Consider the following 20284-nt stretch of genomic DNA (forward strand, 5'->3'; position numbering starts at 1 on the left):
CGTCACTGGCACACACACACACGTTGAACTGGATGGACTATTTTTTTTTTTTCACCTCAACTACTATGTAACTATGTATAAATTTGGCATGGGGACATGTTTACTGTCTTGTCTTAGGGGTCTGATCAAGGAAGAAGGAAGTCAATAATCTTCCTTCTTCCCCCTCAGTTCTCCCCCGATTCTCCACCTCTGAGCTGTTGAATCTTGGAGTGTGAATTCTGGCACAGATCACCAGTGAAGTGCAGAGATCACAGCTTCATAAACTGGCCGTTTCTGTGTCTGTCAATGACAGATTCTCCATGTGTGGAGATGATCAGTGGAGAACATGTTTTCCCCCGACCATCTCTGCAGTTTCATAAACCAAAAATGATCCGAGATGAGCTGCGATCATCAGGATTGCTGCTCATCTCGGTTTCATAAACGGACACCTTAGCTACATCTTCTTTCACATCCATGCTCCTCAGGTATCTCCACAATGCAATTCAATCCAGAAAGGACAACAGAAAGCCAGAACAGCAAATGTAGCTCATAATTCCAGACTTCCAATGACTGCCATTTAAAACCAGGATGAATGGCATAGCAAATAATGGACTCCCAACATTACTATAATATTCCTTAGAACTCCGCCTTGCGTACGGAGTTACATTCCTCATTCTGGACTGGGCCATGAACAGTCTCTCCATGAAGGTATGAAGTGGTACTGGAAGCTGCCTCAAGACCGATGTGACAAGTCACTCATCAGCTTTAACAGCTTGCATTAGGAAATGGCCTTTTTTTTTTTAAAAAAAAAAGGATGAAATTCCTTGTCTGTGCCAGCTAACTGACACCATATAGAATAGAACAGTATAGCATCAACCTTTTTGGCCCATTTCACATGGCATTAAAAAAAATAAAATATATATATATTTATAAATAACAATGTGAAATTAAACAGGAAACTTATCATGCAAATTAAGTAAATATTAATTATACAAAAAGAAAACAAACACGGATCAGGAAGAAAATGCTAATCTTCAGTACGGTCCAGAAAACCAGTTATAGAGGTGAGAAATAAACTTTTTTTCACTTTTATATACAGTGCCTTGCGAAAGTATTCGGGCCCCCTTGAACTTTGCGACCTTTTGCCACATTTCAGGCTTCAAACATAAAGATATAAAACTGTAATTTTTTGTGAAGAAACAACAAGTGGGACACAATTATGAAGTGGAACGAAATTTATTGGATATTTTAAACTTTTTTAACAAATAAAAAACTGAAAAATTGGGCGTGCAAAATTATTCAGCCCCCTTAAGTTAATACTTTGTAGCGCCACCTTTTGCTGCGATTACAGCTGTAAGTCGCTTGGGGTATGTCTCTATCAGTTTTGCACATCGAGGCGAGAGACTGAAATTTTTGCCCATTCCTCCTTGCAAAACAGCTCGAGCTCAGTGAGGTTGGATGGAGAGCGTTTGTGAAGAGCAGTTTTCAGTTCTAGTTTCCACAGATTCTCGATTGGATTCAGGTCTGGACTTTGACTTAGTCATTCTAACACCTGGATATGTTTATTTGTGAACATTCCATTGTAAATTTTGCTTTATGTTTTGGATCATTGTCTTGTTGGAAGACAAATCTCCATCCCAGTCTCAGGTCTTTTGCAGACTCCATCAGGTTTTCTTCCAGAATGGTCTTGTATTTGGCTCCATCCATCTTCCCTGTCCCTGCTGAAGAAAAGCAGGCCCAAACCATGATGCTGCCACCACCATGTTTGACAGTGGAGATGGTGTGTTCAGGGTGATGAGCTGTGTTGCTTTTACGCCAAACATAACGTTTTGCATTGTTGCCAAAAAGTTCAATTTTGGTTTCATCTGACCAGAGCACCTTCTTCCACATGTTTGGTGTGTCTCCCAGGTGGCTTGTGGCAAACTTTAAACAACACTTTTTATGTTCTGCAAGCTGAGATAACATGCACTGCATTGATGCATTCACACAATTTCACAGTAACCATGAGATAAAGCAAGGTTAAGGAATATTTCTTTATCCCATTGTTTTGCAAATCTATGTACACTACAAACTGTATGACTGAATCGGTTCAGATATCGCTTTTTTACTAATTTGATAGCTTATTAATCTAAATAGGAAACCTTAATTTTCTTTGCAAATATTCAAGATTCTAACTATCAGCAAGAATAAGTCCTTACATTTAAAGTGCACCTGTCATTTCAGATCCATCATGGTAGCACCTGTTAGCGGGCATGTCATTGGTGAGTCAATAGTGGGTCAGATGAGGAGCCGCTGCAGGAAAGAGATGACAGTTGCTCTTTAAAAATTATAATTTACTCCCCAAGACGCAGGGGTGGTTTGGGGGCTCCGGATATTGTTAAGTATTATTTTGCTGGCGGCCTCCTGGTCCTCGTTGACGACCCCCAACCGGTGGTCGGAAATTGAGAGGGGTGCGATTTTCCCGGGACATCCCTGCTCTTTACTATGGTCCCCCGGCCTCCACACGGATTGAGTCTTGCGGGGTATGGTGTCTTGCACCCACTATGGATGTATGCATTAGGTGTTATCGTAAGTACTCTCTCTCTTCCCCATGTCCGCCGCTCACTAATGTTTTGTTTAATCCCTCCATACCTAAAATTCTACAGGTGGGACGAGTATGGACCTGGACGAGGGCCCCCCTTTTTCAGCTTCGAAACTTTGTCCATCCGGTCTCGCGTACCCTATACTCGTTTGAGACATTGAGGTAGAAATTTAACATTCCCAAACACACTTTTTATTTTTATTTGCAAATACGTCACCTTTTCCATTCTATGACGAGGTCTTTGTCCCTGGAGAGGCCCACTGCCTTTGAGCAAATGTCGGCACAGGGGTCTCACCAGCGACACTTGGTTTCTACCATTTATAATATCCTACATGATGCCCTTCCACTGACGGAGGACTTTCATCTCTATATGCGTAGGTGGTCCGAAATTTTGCAGAGGCCCATTTCCTTGCAGCTGTGGGACAAGATCTGGTCCTCTGCCTTTAAATCGTCTAGATGTGCGGTGCAGAGAGAGACGACATTAAAAATCTTGATGTTCTGGTATAGGACCCCGGCTAGATTGCATAAAATTGATCCGTCGTGCCCAGCCACATGCTGGCACTGCGGTAATGAATTGGGCACACTATATCATATTTTTTGGCAATGTCCTCTCATACAACCCTTTTGGGCAATGGTGGGGTCAAAGATACAGTCGGGGACTGGCTTGTCTTTTACGCTTGACCCTCTCCATTACCTTTTGGGCCTTCCCTTCCCTGGGGTCTCCAAACACACCAGGCACTTGATATCCTACCTTCTAGTAGTGGCCTGGAGAGCTATCCCCTTGTGCTGGCGTCAGCCGGGACCTCCTGACATGGCCCTTTTCCAGCGCCTGGTGATGGAGATACAGAGAATGGAATTTTTGACTGCTACAGTTCATGATGAGGTTTCTCGCTTTGATGCTATTTGGGCAGACTGGGACCTTCATGTTTCTGATTTGACATGATTGTACCTTTATGCACTACTGATTCGTTTATTATTCTTCCCTTTGTGCAATTCGTGTTCACAATCCGATTTATGTTCTGGTTGACCTTCTGGCGTTTTTATTGAGCCTACTAAGATTGCTATGTAATACTTTGTAATGTTCTGTTTTTGGGGTTGTCCACCCCGTTTGTTACTTATATTTTATTTTCTTCGATAAAAATACAATTTAAAAAAAAATTAATGATTTAAATCAAGCCTTTTTACTAGTGATTTAAATCATTATTGAAATCGACTTGATTTTAATCAAATCGACCCTGCTACATAAAAAAAAATAAATAAAAATGGTACAATGAGGATGCACAGAGTATATGTCAGCATCAAATGGTTCATTTAAAGAACTACAAGAGCTACAAGAAAGGGGGCTTGAACAGCCATGTAGAATTTAGGGGTATATGAAATAAGAGGGCAAGCCCCCTGGTAGGAAGAGGGTAAGATGCCAGGTAAAGTCGGTATAGGAAATAACATTTGGAAATATAACTGGGAGTTTCCAAAGGGGATGATGGGAGAAGGATGTTAAAAAGGCACCTCAGGGTTCCTATGAGTACTAAGGGAGTTTTGAGGGTGGACATCCATACCAGTCAGCAGGTGTGGCCATAAGGCCAAAGGAGGGTGGTTTGGTCTCCCTAGGCATCAGGGATAGGCATGGGAGAGCAGTTTTAAGGGCCATTTGAGGGGAGGGAGTAGGTAAAGGGGAAGAAATGGCCGAGTTTCATTTGTGTACAGCATTGCATGACCGCACAATTACCAGTTAAATAGCACAGTGCAGAATAGTAAAAAATGGCCTGGGCATGAAGGGGGTAAAATCTTACGAATCTCAATTTTAAATTTCAAAGAATTCAAGCTGTAAATTAGATTGTGTGTCAATTAAACAGAATTATTTTTTTCTTTAAAGATTTTCTTAGAGGACCAAAGTCTCTAAGCTCCCGGATGATAACAGTTTAATTCTAGAAACATTGCCAGTGAGCGGACGTATTAATGGCAAGAATGAAAAGTGGAAAGGCTAACTCCATCTTTTGCACTGTTACTCCCATATTTAATGTAGAAAATGTAACTTGGTACAAAAGGGCAGCATGACAGCCGGGTAACTATTATATGCATAGAGTGCTATCAGTGTCGGCATCCTTGTTTCTTGCATGACAGGTTTCCATTGATCTAGGAAAGCACGGGGGCTTTCCCTGCTATCGACTTGTTCCTATTCCTACTAATTCTGTATTATTAGGTTTGACTGTCAAACAGAAGAGAGTGTTTATCTATCAAGCAAGTTATTCAGGAGCAGAAATACCTATGGTTCCCAAATATGAAGTGCGGGAAACGCAGCGATCCCAGCGCTGCATTGCAATTTCACTGTCTTTGCGATCTGGTGCGGGTATCTATACAAAGTTATTGATACCCCAAACGGATCGCAAATGAGTGCGGTAACCTGCACCGGATCGCAGGGTACAAAACGATCATGCAGTGCGGCTCCAAAAAAGGTTCCTGCATGTCTTTGGTGCAATGCGCTGCGATTTGAGCCCATTCAAAATTAATGAAATTCTTTTTGAAAGGTTTGCTCATTAAAGCGGAGTTCCAGCCGTTTTTGTGTTTATTAAAAAAAGTCAACAGCTACAAAAAGTGTATCTGCTGACTTTTAATAAACACACTCACCTGTCCCACGATCCACCGATAGGGCCGCCCAAAGCCTCGCTTCTCTCCCTCTCCTCTTGGCGGCGCCAGCATTCACTAGTGTGGGCACCCAGCTGTTAGCGCTTGCGGCTTCACAGCCGGGTGCGCACTGTGAATGCTCAAGTTGCGCTGCGCGTCGTGAATGGCCGGGCAATCTTCTGGGACTTGTGACGTGTCCCAGAAGATTGCAGGGAGGGAGGGGGAGAAGAGAACTTCCACTCAAGCTGCCTATGCAGCCCGAGAGGAAGTGGGAGCAGGTACCTGTCAAATCTAGGTACCCGCTCCAACCCCAAAAAAATGACATGCCAAATGTCAGGGGGTCAGGAGCTCTTAAAGCGGAAGTTCCACTTTTGGGTGGAACTCTAATTTAATAGCATCAAATACAGACCCCACGTATCAGGAGAAGGGCCCCATTTCGTCAGGGCTTGAGCAGTAAACGTTATTAGAATCACAATGGAATGCACTAGAGCAGTGGTCCTCAACTCCGGTCCTCAGGGCCCACTAACAGGCCAGATTTTAAGTATTACCTTGGGGAGATGCAGACTAGAGTAATGCAATCACTGAGCAGCAAATGATATCACCTGTGATGTATTTCAGTTATCTTGCAAACCTGGCCTGTTAGTGGGCCCTGAGGACCAGGGTTGGGGACCAGGGCACTAGAGGACCTATCACATATGAAAGCTGGATAAAAACTAGCTTCTTCTAAACGGCACTGACAACAAACTGCCATTCTTAGTGCCGTTAGGAGACGCTAGTCTCCATCCAACCTTAAAGTGGAGTTCCACCCATTTTTAATAACTTGGATTACATAGATGTGAGATGTATGTAATCCCCCTTAAAACAACTTTTACCAATGGAAACTTTTTTTTGCTAGTAAATATCTTATTTTCTTCTTTATTCATCCTCTCCTCACTTCCGGGTCCGGTCGGCGATTACGTCATTCGGCGATTCGCAGGAAGCGCTGGAATGTATCTCATGGCATGAAATCTCGCATATTACACAGGAGATGAGCTGTACTGTTATTATTGAGGCCGTGCTCTGCCCCGCCTCCTCTCAGTGAGCTGTACTGTATGTATTGTATTGAGGCCGTGCTCTGCCCCGCCTCCTCTCAGTGAGCGAGGACTGAAAGCATTATATCCTCACTGAGAGGAGGCGGAGCGGAGGCGGGGCAGAGCACGGCCTCAATATACAAAAAAAAAAAAAAGTTTCCATTGGTAAAAGTCGTTTTAAAGGGGATTACATACATCTAAAGTTACTAAAATGGGTGGAACTCCACTTTAAGTGCCTGTTCACACTAATTGCATGTGATTTTAGGAGCAGTGCGCTCCGAATTACATGCGATGTCTGTGCGGTGCAAATTCAGCCATACAGTTTGTATGGCTGAATTCGCACCGCAATCGCAGTGAACTTGCACAGGACCCATTTTTTTGGTCCGCAGCAGAATCGGATCGCATGGTGGTTCACACTAGTGCGATCCGATTTCTGTGCGAACTCTCAGATCGCACTGCGATATGCGATCTGATCTGGGGGTGTCGTTAACTTTGAATTGACACCACCAGCCTATTGCATATGGCAGTGTGAACTGCCTGTACTGCGGATGCGTTGTGGGAACACGCTGTATATTCGCAGTGTTCCCGCATCGCAATAGCGTGAACCGGCACTTAAGCAGAGTTCCAGCCTGTAAAAAATAAATAAAAAAAGTCAGCAGCTACAAATACTTTAGCTGCTGACTTTTTATACGAGGACACTTAGGCCCCTTTGACGGATAAAAAACGAACATCAATGCATTCCTATGGAAAAATGGGTGTAGAAGGATGATCATTCATTTACATCTGTTTTCATTCGCTCCCGTCAATATCAGTTTTTTTGAACGAATGAAAGCCCTATTTTTCATCCGTTAAAAAAAAAAAACAAAACAGAAAACAAAACGGACATGAAACTGATGTTGACTGAAAAAAACTGACAACAAAAAAAACGTGACTGAACTGATGAAATGAACGGCCGGTATGTGTGAAAGGGGCCTTACCTGTCCAGGGATTCCACAATGTAAGCACCCCTAGCTGATTTGTGTATCAGCTTTGGGTGCATCTGTAGTAAGGGAAACAGAAAGTGAAGCCTTGCAGCTTCACAGCCGGTTTCCTACTGTGCATGTATGAGTCGCGCTGTGCTTTCCGAATAGTCCCGCTGTCTTCTGGGACCTGTCAGGGGGGGGGGGAAAGGAGGGGCCGGAACTTTTATAGATCGCTGCGATTGTTGTGCGGCAATCTTAACCGGATGTTAAAGTGAGCACCAGGTTTTGACAAGTATCCACTCCCCCCAAAGCGGGTGGAGCTCCACTTTAAAGTGTTCCTAAACCCAGGACTCTGCATTCACTATATCTGGTCTCCCACAGTACATGGAAATGCAATCATTTTAGAAAATATAAACTGCTAAAAACCTTTTCTCATCAGCAGTATATAGCAGTCATAGGACGTCTAACAGTTTCTGGTTAAAGCTTTTAGGAGGAGTTGAGGCTGCATGACCCTTAACCCTCTGTATGGACAGTGCTGATTGGCTCTGTGCTGAGCACATGCACCCTCCTACGAAAAGAAAAAAAAAAAAACTCTCTAGCATTACACACCAAACTGAGCATGTGCAGAGTACCCCCAAGGCTCTGTATGATCAACAGATGGATTGGGGACTGTGGAAGAAGGGGGGGGGGGGGATCAGAGAAGACTTTTTTTTTTACACAATGCAGAGGATTAACCCCTTAGGTTCCACAGTAAGTATAACAAGCATGCTGCTCTGCATGGGGACCAGGAAGCAAGTAGCCTTCACTTTAGTAGCGTTATGTACTTCAGTGATTTCCAGCTTCTAATGGAATCTCCCAGGTATGGTATATACATAGTTACACAGGTCCAAGATGGATCAATGTAACTGTGTTGAAAATATGCATACCTGGAATCAGTGCTGTATTTTGGCCTAGGCCAACAAGGCCCAGGCCTAGGGCAGCACTTTGCAGGGGGGCAGCAAAAACAGCTGCCCCCCCCCTCCACCTGAGACTCTATTGGCCACTGGTTGCTAGAGCCGCCTCTCTCACCCCCCCCCCCTCTTCTCTCTTTCTCACCCCCCCTCTTCTCTCTCTCATTCCCCCTCTCTCTCTCTCTCTCTCATCCTCTCATCCCCCTCTCTTTTTCTCTCTCACCCCCTCTCCCTTTCTCTCTCACCACCCCCCTTTCTCTCTCACCCCCCTTTCTCTCACCCCCCCCCCTCTCTCTCTCTCTTTCATCCCTCCCTCATCCCCCTCTCACTCTCCCTCACCCACCCCCTTCTTTCATCCCCCCTCTCTCTCCCTCTCTCAACCACCCCCCTCTCTCCCACCCCCCGTCTCTCTCCCACCCCCTCTCACCCCCCCCCCTCTCGTGACATCTCAGGGGTTCATGTTGGGACTTGTAGTCCTTACATTTTGGAGGGAGTCACATCCGTTAAAAAGGAAGGAGTGGGGCAAATTTGCATAGGGGGGGGGGGGGCGCCTAATTTTAGTCTTGCCTAGGGCAGCACAAAACCAAAATACACTACTGCCTGGAATTCTACTTTAGATCCGATCTTCTAGAACCCAGGCTCCCGACCAGCAGTACAAGGGCTCTAGAGAGCATTTCTCCTCATTCGAGTAATATTATTGCTGCATGATTAATCATTAAAAACATCATGATCTCGATTTGCCCCCCCCCCCCCCTCCCCTCAGGATATTAAAACGGCATGTCCTTGATTCTCATAGAGCCGTTCTCTGCTCAATCACAGCTGTCAAAAAAAAAAGAGCATCCAGCAAATGTTTATCAACATTGTTAAGGCTGCTAGATAACTATAAACACAATGTTTTACAATGTATCATATTGTTCTTTTAGATCAAAGGATTGAACTTTTGTCTGTAAGTGAGGGCAGTTTAACCTCTTAAAGACTAAGCCTTTTTCTGACATTTGTTGCTTACAAGTTAGAATCAGTATTTTTTGCTAGAAAATTACTTAGAACCCCCAAACATTACATAAACACATTTTTTATTTATTTTTTTTAGCAGAGACCCTACAGAATAAAATGGCAATCTTTGCAATCTTTTATATCACATTGTATTTGCGCAGAAGTCTTTCAAATACATTTTTTTGGGAAAAAATACACTTAATGAATTTTAAAAAAGGCTAAACAGTAAAGTTATCCCACTTCTTCGTATAATGTAAAAGATGATGTCACGCCGAGAATCGTGATCTTTATTCTAAGCAAAAAAAAATAGTGATTCTCATTTTATCCAGAATCGTGCAGCTCAAGAGTAAATTCATCAAAATGGTTAGTAAATCAAATAAAAACATAGGTGAGCAATCACTCGCTGTTTGGTACAGTGCCCCCTAGTGATAGGGAAGGATAGCTGATGAAACAACAGTGCATTACAGGGGACCAGACAACCAACACACCCAAACCTGGGCTACACAAGGATTTCATTGCTTGTTATAAAAGCAGTTAACCAAATCCAACGTATGTGAAAAAAACAAACAAAACATTGATATTACCTCATCCTATTACCCCGCGGCACGTCCCATACTCAATCCTATCACCCCACAGAGAATCCTGTACCCCATCCTATCACCTGACAACACTTCCCGCACCCCATCACCCCACAACACATCCTGTACCCCATCCTATCACCCGCCAACACTTCCCGCACCCCATCACCCCACAACACTTCCCGCACCCCATCCTAATACCTGTGTAATACTCCTGTCACACACATTTCTGCAAAATGCCACAGAGTGAGTACTGTAGCACTATAGGAGAAAAAGTATAAATCACCAGCATACAGTGCATTACCAAAAGTAATGCCCAAGTGTTTATTCAAGAAGGTGACATCACAGCAGTAAGGTGAAACATTTCGGGGGCTCGCAGGACCCCCTGATGAAGGGGTCTTTTGTCACCCTGAAATGTTACACCTTAGTGCTGTGATGTCACCTTCTCAAATAAACATTTGGATGTTAATTTCCATGCTCTACAGTGTGCTGGTGATATATACATTGATCCATCCATTCCCCCCTGATCACATCCTGTACCCCATCTTATCACCTCAAAGTACACAATGCACCACATACTGCCAACCCATATCACATCCTGCTCCCACATACTGCCAACCCATATCACACCCTGCTCCCACATACTGCCAACCCATATCACACCCTGCTCCCACATACTGCCAACCCATATCACACCCTGCTCCCACATACTGCCAACCCATATCACACCCTGCTCCCACATACTGCCAACCCATATCACATCCTGCTCCCACATACTGCCAACCCATATCACACCCTGCTCCCACATACTGCCAACCCATATCACACCCTGCTCCCACATACTGCCAACCCATATCACACCCTGCTCCCACATACTGCCAACCCATATCACACCCTGCTCCCACATACTGCCAACCCATATCACACCCTGCTCCCACATACTGCCAACCCATATCACACCCTGCTCCCACATACCACCACCCCACCTCACATCCTGCTCCCACATACCACCACCCCACCTCACATCCTGCTCCCACATACCACCACCCCACATCATATCCTGCTCCCACATACCACCACCCCACATCATATCCTGCTCCCAAATACCGACACCCCACCTCACATCCTGCTCCCCCACATACCCACACCCGACATCACATCCTGCTCCCACATACCACCACCCCACCTCACACCCTGCTCCCACATACTGCCAACCCACATCACACCCTGCTCCCACATACTGCCAACCCACATCACACCCTGCTCCCACATACTGCCAACCCACATCACACCCTGCTCCCACATACTGCCAACCCATATCACACCCTGCTCCCACATACTGCCAACCCACATCATATCCTGCTCCCAAATACCGACACCCCACCTCACATCCTGCTCCCCCACATACCCACACCCGACATCACATCCTGCTCCCACATCAAATCCAGCTCCCACATCCTGACACCCAAGGGAAAATACTATCCCCATATCTTGTCACCCCAAAGAACATACCATGTACACGTTGTCTCCCTAGATCAAATCCTGTACCCACATCCTGTCACTCCAGTTCCCATAATGTACCCACATACTTTCATCCAAGTGCAAATCCTATCCCCATATCCTGTCATGCCAAAACATTCTATGACCACATAGTGTACAGTCACTCCTGATCCCATCCTGTTCCCACATCCTGTCACTTGGGAGCAAATCCTAAACCCTCATGTTATCACCCCGCCACACTATAAACAAACATTTCCCAGATCCTGTCCCCCCCAGATCCCACTATGTACCCCTATCCTGTCACCTGCAGATCCCATCCTGTACCCCTATCCTGACCCCCCAGATCCCATTATTTACATACATCCTGTCCCCCCAGATCCCATCCTGTCCCCCAGATCTCATCCTATCACCCTATCCTGTCCCCCCAGATCCCACTATGTACCTATATCCTGCCCCCCCAGATCCCATCCTGTACCCCTATCCTGTCCCCCCAGATCCCATCCTGTACCCCTATCCTGCCCCCCAGATCCCATCCTGTACCCCTATCCTGTCCCCCCCCCCCCCAGATCCCATTATGTACCCCTATCCTGCCCCCCAGATCCCATTATGTACATACATCCTATCCCCCCAGATTCCATTATGTACATACATCCTATCCCCCCAGATCCCCTGCTGTTCCCACATGTTCCAGCAGGGGTCGCGGCAGCCTCGCCCACACCCTTGATGATCGGAGCATCACCCCGGGGCCCCCCTCCAATCCCAGCCCGGGCCCCGCACAGGCCGCTCACCGATGACGATCCGCAGGTGTTTGAGTCGGGTCAGCACGTCCTTCTTAGGGTCCAGCACTTTCTGGCTTGATTTCTTCACATCGCCGTGAGTTTTTTTAGAGAACATCCCGGAGGAGAGAGGTGGGCGGAGGGCGGCGCCGGCTCAGTCCCCGGGGATCTCCCCGCCTGGTAGATGGAAGGTTCGTCCCGTCCCGGGAGAAGGACTGCCCGGTCCCTGGGATGTGATGGGAGGGCTGCGGGTCTCCCCGCTCTGACAGAAGCAGGTTACACCGATACATCCAACATGGCCGCCCCCTTCTGTCTCCAGGATAACAAAGCAATCGATCGCCGAGCTATCCACCGCTCAGCCCTGCCCCCTAGTGTCACAGCTGGACATTACTGCTCTATGTGGGCATTTGTTTTATACATTCATTGTGTACAGGAGACCATCCATATACAATCACATATTAAAGTGTAATTAGTCCTAAAATCAACCCTCCACTTATTCCAGCTGTATTGTTTTCTTACACAGTTCTTATGCTTCCAATCCTAGGGTGACAACGCTCCCAGAGCAGAGCCCTATGCAGAAGCAGTGTTGTCACCCTAGGATCCCTGTGGATTCTATTCTTGGAGGCCCCCCTCATTGTGTAGTAACTAGATGCAGTACCTCAAAAAGGTACGTTGTAACATAATATACAAAAACTGACACTCCTTAGCCAAGGACATTATGGCTGATAGGTAGGTTTAGGGATTGGTTATACTTTAAAGCTGAAATAAAAGAAGTCGCCAGCTCTAAGCTCGAGAACTGAGCAAACATGACCCCTGATCACTCAGTTTCCGGTCTTCCCTGCCCCTCCATGGCCATAGCTGCCAATGTGTCCCAAAACATTTTTAGGGACATCTTTTGGCAGAAAGGCAGTGTAGACCGAGTATGGTAATTAGGGGTGGGGCATCCATTTTTGTGGGCGTCTCCAGCATCTTAAAAAAAAGAGGCATGCTAAGCTCACCAAGGCGAAAATGGGCATGGTTTTATTGGGCGTGGCTTAACCCTCCTCTTGTGTTAGGGTCAAAACTGACCCGTTTTCAGGTTTTGACTGTCTATAAGTATCACATAAATTTGTTTATTGCATCAAGATTTTTTTACTTTGTCAGGAACCTCTATTTAAACAATGTAATAGAAAAATAATCCTTTTCACTAAATTATAAAATACTGTGGTGAAAATTAAGACGTTCATGGTGTTAGGGTCAATTCTGACCCAGTTATAATATAGGATTTTAGGACACTAATAAGTGCCAAAACTGAAATCATAAACACTCTCTCTGCTTAGTAACACTGACAGCCAATCACCTCTCAACCCTGTGAGCTGTAGTTAGGGAGGGGCCTATCTCTTTTCCTGCTTGTCTACTTCTCTAAATAAAGTGAAGAAACATAGGACCAATTCATTTCAGAGTTGCTGACTTTATTTTACCATTTTTTTCAATTTAACAATGAGAGGTATGCTATCAAAAGAAAGGTCTAGGGGTCACACCAAAAATATTAAAACCAATCTTTTCAAGGATAAAGAAGCCTAACAAGGTAACAAAGAGGTAAGAAACAAATTTGATGATAAATAATTATTCAGAGGGTATTTTATGGCTGATTTAAAACACGGGTCAAAACCGACCCTAACATCATGGATAGTAACGGAATTCTAACATCTAACATAAGAGGAGGGTTAAAGGGGTGTGTTTAAATAGTTTGTTTACATCCCCTGTCCATAGGGATGCATGGACCTTCCAATCAGGTCCGCCTGAAAAACTGACAGGAAGAAATGATTGGACTCGCTGTGTGAAAGGGGCCTTAGTGATGGTGTCAGCAAGGAGTGACTGTGTGAAATTGGGTATAAAACTAAACTGCCCAATTTCTTACAGTCAGGACAGTGCTACATGAAAAAAAGAGATACTATCTTTGTCAGCTAACAGCATTTCTTTACTTCTATCTTAAAGTGGAGTTCCACCCAAAAATTGAACTTCCGCTTTAGGTATTCTAACCCCCTGACATGCCACATTTGGCATGTCATTTTTTTGGGAGGGGAGCGGGTACCTAGTTTTGACATGTACCCGCTCCCACTTCTGCTCGGAGCGCCGCGGCGCCCTGAACGTAATTTCTCCTCTCCCCCTCCCTCCCTGCAATCTTCTGGGACACGTCAGAGGTCCCAGAAGATTGCCGGCCAATCAAGACGCGCAGCGCGACTCGTGCGTGCGCAGTGGGTACCCGGCTGTGAAGCCGCAAACTGTCACAGCCGGGTGCCCACAGCAGTGATGCCGGCGCCGAGGGAGAGGATCGAGGCTTCGGGCGGCCACATCGGACAGGTAAGTGAAATGGCTGGAACTCCGCTTTAAAGTCTAAAAGATAGAAGTAAAAGAGTGTGGTTAGCTGACATGTAGCATTGCCCTGACTGTGAGAAATTGGGCAGTGCAGTTTTAAACCCAGTTTCTCACAGTCCAGTGACTGCTGGATAAAAAAACCCTTTACTTTTAAAGTTCCAGTTTACCATCAGAGCCCCCCTTTATCATCAGTGCAATCTCATCAGTGCCCATCAGTGCAGTCTCATCAATGCAGTCTCATCAGGGCCATCTCATCAGTGTAGTCTATCAGAGCAATCAGATCAGTGCAGTTTATCAGAGCAGTCACGTCAGTGCAGCCTATCTGAGCAGCCTCATCAGTGCCATCTCATCAGTGACCATCAGTGCAGTCTCATCAGTGCAGTCATATCAGTGCAGTCACATCAGTGCTGTCAATCAGAGCAGAGAGGGAGAAGGAAGGATGCAGGAGCCACCACGAGTCAGGAAACAACCCCTCCCTTGAAATGTAAGGGCTCTTTCACACGGGCGGTCCGATCAGATCCGCCTGTCAGTTTTTTAGGCGGATCTGATCGGATCCTCCATGCAGCTCTATGGGGCAGCGGGTGTCAGCGGAGGTCACCTCTGCTGACACCCGATGCCATCTGCATCCGATCCTGTGCTGAAATCTGGAAGGATGGAAACCCTATTTTTCCATCCGTTCAGTAATCGGAGCGGAGCGGATCTGATGAGAGCGGACAAGCAGTCCGCTCTCCTCCGATCCCCCATAGAGGGCAGCGGGTGCTGAGACACCTCCCTCTCCGCTCTGCAAGTGGAGACGGAGCTGTCATCCGCCCGGCTCAGCGGGGATCGCGGATCGATCCCCGCTGAGCAACACGGATCCGCCTGCGGAGGCGGACCGTGTGAAAGAAGCCTTAGTCTTTTTCCTCACACTATATGCTTGAGACACCTTACTAGTACACTTTGGTACTATTAAAGGAACTGTCAATTCCATCTACAACAGATCTCAAGCCTCTGAGTCCAACAAGTCAGATGGGATTACCTACCTGACAAAAACTGTGAGTCTTATCTGATCAATTTACCTCCAACCCCGAATAAATACACAAAAACAATTGAATAATTATAACCTTTCTATCAAATATCTTTACACCTCACCTAGAGACTTACAATTTAACCACTAAGCTGAGATTGCAACATATCTGGGTCAGTAATACATCAAAAATTGTACCAGAAACTTACTTTTCCAAAAGACATATATATATATATATATATATATATATATATATATATATATATATGTGTGTATGTATGTGTGTGTATATATATTATATATACTTTATACTATTATTCACCTCTTATAATCTGCAGAATATACCTGCAGATCCAGATGGGATCATCAACCACAGTCTGGTGCATGACCCAATTTGAGCACAAACCAATCTTGTGGCTTTAATACTTGTCTCCAAAAGTGCGCAACTGTAAGTAGTCCAATTATGCTCGGGACCATATACTTACTTTCCCACCCACTCTATCAAACCCTACATGATATAATGATATATATCATTGCAGGCTCCTGTAGGTTCTCATTGTTCAGTGAAGGGCAAAAGAACCATACATGGAATAAGAAAATAATCTATGTATGTATACTTTATCTCATACCACATAATTTAATTCATGGTATTTATATATAAAGCAATAATATATAAGTTTTTCTACACTATTGTTACAGGAATGGTGACAATATTCCATAAAAAAGGCTTACTAAAAGCCGAAACGCGTAGGCTACGCAGGAATTTTCTCTGAAAAAACTTCCTAGCCACACAGCATGGAGGGACAGAGATTTATATTCCTACAAAAAGTCACCGTTTGACACCTGTCACTATATATTTCCTAACTTTTAGCACCTATCCACTTGGGTCTATAACCCATCACATGTTATTATGTACTGTACAAACATCCCTTTGTTTGATTTAAAAAAAACCTTTCTATTAAATACAACAATACTTTTTTTTATATATATCTTGTATGAATTCACTTGCCTCAAAAGTCCCACCCAATTGGCCTGAGGTACCAACCCTATATATACAAATAACCCAGGGACGAAGGCAGACACCTATACCTGTAAGCTCTTTAGAGATCAAAATCACTCCCCTAGTAACACTTTAACCACTTAAGTCCTGGAAGATTTTACCCCCTTCCTGACCAGGGCTTATTTTGCGATTCGGCACTGCGTGACTTTAACGGACAATTGCGCGGTCTTGCGACGCTGTACCCAAATGAAATTGACGTCCTTTTTTTCCCACAAACAGAGCTTTCTTTTGGTTGTATTTGATCACCTGTGCGATTTTTTGATCATGCGCTATAAACAAAAAAAGAGCGACAATTTTGCAAAATAACAACATTTTTCACATTTTTTTATATGAAATTCCCCCCAAAAAAATGTAAAAATCTAAATTTTTTAACATTTTAGGCCAATTTGTTTTCTGCTACATATGTTTGGTAAAAAAAATCGCAAAAAGCATATTTTGATTGGTTTGCGCAAAAGTTATTGCGTTTACTAACTAAGGGAAAGATTTTTGTCATTTTTATTGTTTTTTTTTTCATGAGTAATGGCGGCGATTTGCGATTTTTTTTGCGGGACTGCGACATTGCGGCAGACAGATCGGACCCTTGACTGACATTTTTGACACTTTTGGGGTTACCAGTGACATTACTACAGTAATCAGTGCTATACATATGCACTGTTACTGTAAAAATGACACTGGCAGGGAAGGGGTTAACTTTATCTGAGAAGGAGGGGTTAAGTGTGTCCCTAGGGGAGTGATTCTAACTGTAATTGGATGTGGCTTGTGATATAACAGCAGAGATCAACGGTCCTACATAGCAGGACCGTATGATCTGTTCTGTTACACAGGGGAGAATGACAGGTGGCTTTGTTTACATTAGCCGCCTGCCTTTCTCCCGCTGTAACTGACGATCGCGAGTGACCAGCGGACATCGGGTCCACCGGTCCCTCGCGCAGGGGGGGTCTGTGAGCGAGCGGGAGCGCACCTCCAGCGGCGCGCGCTCGCTCCCTAGAGCCTCACAGGCTAGCGGCGTAGACCTACGTCACTTTGCCTGTGAGGGGCTGACTGCCGACGTAAATCGTCGTTTGGAAGTCAGCAAGTGGTTAAAGTAGCTCTAAATTTTAGGCTTTATTTACCCTAATGCATTTACAGTATAAAGGTGAAAAAACACCTTGCACATTTACTGTATATTCCCCATGCCCCCAAACACTTACTTTTTTCACTCTTCAATGCCACTGGTGCCAGGGCCCACCATGCTGCGTAACCCCTATTTCTAAATTGCAGAGCTTTGCTGAGGGTAAGGGAAATTACAAGCTGTCATTTATTTTCAGGGAGGAAGAAAAATTGGGGAATTGCTTTTTTATGTGCTCTGTGTATGTCTATGGATGCACGCGGCTTGGCTGTGGGGGGCATGCTTGCATGGGTGTCCCCTTTGCACCCAGATAGCTCAAAGAGACAACTTGCAGATGAGGTGGAAGGAGCAGTCTCGAGTCCAGCTAGAAGATGTGGAATATCAGTGGCTCTGTATGGACTACAGTCTGTATCGGAGGTAGTTTTTCCAGTGCCTACAACTAAGACATGCTCTGAAATCCCACGGTTTGGTCCCGAACACCTCTTATTTTTTAATTTCCATCTTGGACAGTGTAGTCCAAGTTAATAACACAAACAGCCTCATTTCTAAGTTTGCATGCGATTGCTGTCTAATTTGTTTCTTAAATTTCCAATACCATGTAGGCAAAAATGGGAGTTGGACAATGATGTGGCTCTAGGAGACATATGGGATCAAAAAATGAAGAACATTCAGTTGTTTTCGCTGTCTCCAACTCAGAGAGTAACTCAATTTTTCATGTTGCATAGGTGCTATCGAACGCCAGAACTGCTGCATAGGATAAGTAGGAAGGATAATCCTGAATGTCCAAGATGTGCCCAATCCAGTCCTGGCTCTTTTGTTCACTTGTTTTGGAGATGTCCCAAATTATACGGGTATTAACAGGATGTATTAGATATGATAAATTCTCTTTATAACACTGCATTAATTCTAGATGCCGTTCTATGCCTAATAATATGGCATAATAATATTCTATACCAACAATCTGGAACATGAACAGGTAGTGGCTGTTATAAGATCACTTTTTTTGGCCCGTAAGTTGATAGCCTCTCGTTGGGTCTTGCCCAACCCTCCTACCCTGGGGGACTGGATCTTGGAAATGGAAAAACACACCTATGTTCAACAAAACGCATCCTTTAAGTTCGAAAAAATGGACAGATGCTCCATGCTCCAGCCTAAATGCATAATAAAGACAGGTACTGTAGTGTTTGAAGACCAGGTTGGCCTGTTTTATTAAAAGTGAGTATAAATGATTACCTTGTAAAACAACCAAATCAGTTTCAAAGAGAAATGAAAGACAAAACATTTTTGTATAGATGTAAAAAAAAAAAAAACAACACCTTATAAATACCTTTTTTCCCTTTTTTTAAGTGACCACATTCCTTCTGTGCAGCAGCATACTGAGCTTCCCAGTAAATGGCTGTGCAGTGGGCATGTCAGCACAAGTCTGATCATTGAAGGAGAGTACACTGAGTTCCCAGCATAACTAGAGAACTGAATATGGCGTGTTCTCCTGCTTAGTGTGGTCAGTTCTTAAAAGGACAGGAGACGGATTGGCAGGAACACCAGGGATTTCACATAAAGGAAGAAATACAAATAGAACAGGATACTTTCTCATACAAGTACATGGTACAGCAGGCACATATCAGGGATATGAAAAGTTGGGGTAACCAACGCTTTACCTTTTCACACAATGTATCGGTTACTCTGGAATATTTGTCCATGCCTCTGTTAATACAAGAAAGGACTTTGCTTGCTTTGGAAACCACAGCTTGGCATTGCATGCTATTATTAAGCTTAGGATTTACCAGAACACCCAGATTCTTCTCTGCTATGGATTCCCCCAGTTTTTCTTCCCCTAGTATGTATGAGGTATGCATATTCTTAGCCCCCAAGTGCATAACTTTACATTTATCAACATTAAACCTCATTTGCCATATGGTTGACAAATTAAACAGTGCATTGATATCAGCTTGTAAGTTGGAGACAACCTGTAAGGAAGTTATTCCACTGCAAAGCTTGGTGTCATCTGCAAAGACTGAAATTGTACTTTTAATCACAGACCCTATATAATTTATAAGTGTAGCAGGATTTCCAGGCATTAGGCCTGATATAGGTCTGCCACTGTTACCAGTAACACTTCCAACACATTTAAGTTGAAAACCCAAGTGTGAGAGTTGAGATGTGTGAGAGGTGAGACAATGACCATTCCGGCATCTTTGGTTGGTTTTGTTTATTTTGTAATGGGGATGGGAGAAGGGAATGAGTGGGATACTCCTCTGGCTCAACTAGGTTTAACTGGGACACTTTGTAGAAAAATGCCTGGTAGTGCTGTCCTGATGCAAGCTGAATGCCGACTAACGCCCCCTCTGACACATCAGGGTCCTCTCACTAGGCACCCCCTTGACACTAGCTGGCTCCTGGATCCCTGGGACCTTCACCGGAGTGGTCCCCTCTACACTAGGCAGACCCTCAGGGGCAATTCACAATTCACATACTCACGAACTTGGAATGCTTTCCTGGAACTGAACCCCTCTATCTCCACTGGTCCTTGGCACACCGGATCCTCTCCGCAGCTCAGCTTTCTCTCTGGACTCTCAGGCAGCCACCCAAGACACCCGATCCTTCTGACAGGAGGAGAGACAGCCGTACCCTCCCTCCTGGGACTCTGCTTCCCACCAAAGACTCTGCATCATGCGTTCCCCTTAAACTTATACCCATTCCCAGAATCCTCTGCGGCAGAATCTGCCTTCTGGGGTAGATAC

The 20284-nt window shown here is 44.7% G+C and overlaps 1 protein-coding gene across 9 annotated transcripts in view; it reads right to left on the minus strand.

The window, feature by feature from the left end:
- The window catches only part of RALGAPA1 (Ral GTPase activating protein catalytic subunit alpha 1), a 508613-nt gene extending 496255 nt beyond the window's left edge, over positions 1 to 12358 (minus strand). For 8 of the 9 annotated variants that reach the window (XM_082275707.1, XM_082275706.1, XM_082275704.1 and 5 more), the window contains exon 1: positions 12024 to 12358. In XM_082275707.1, coding sequence (XP_082131833.1) covers positions 12024 to 12129 — 106 coding nt within the window. In that variant the 5' untranslated portion in view covers positions 12130 to 12358. The remainder of the gene's footprint in view (positions 1 to 12023) is intronic. The other variant, XM_082275700.1, reaches the window with a different exon arrangement.
- Positions 12359 to 20284: the final 7926 nt, after the last annotated feature.

The sequence above is a fragment of the Pelophylax lessonae genome (genome assembly GCF_965119305.1).
Source record: "Pelophylax lessonae genome assembly, chromosome: 13".
Lineage (NCBI taxonomy): Eukaryota > Metazoa > Chordata > Amphibia > Anura > Ranidae > Pelophylax > Pelophylax lessonae.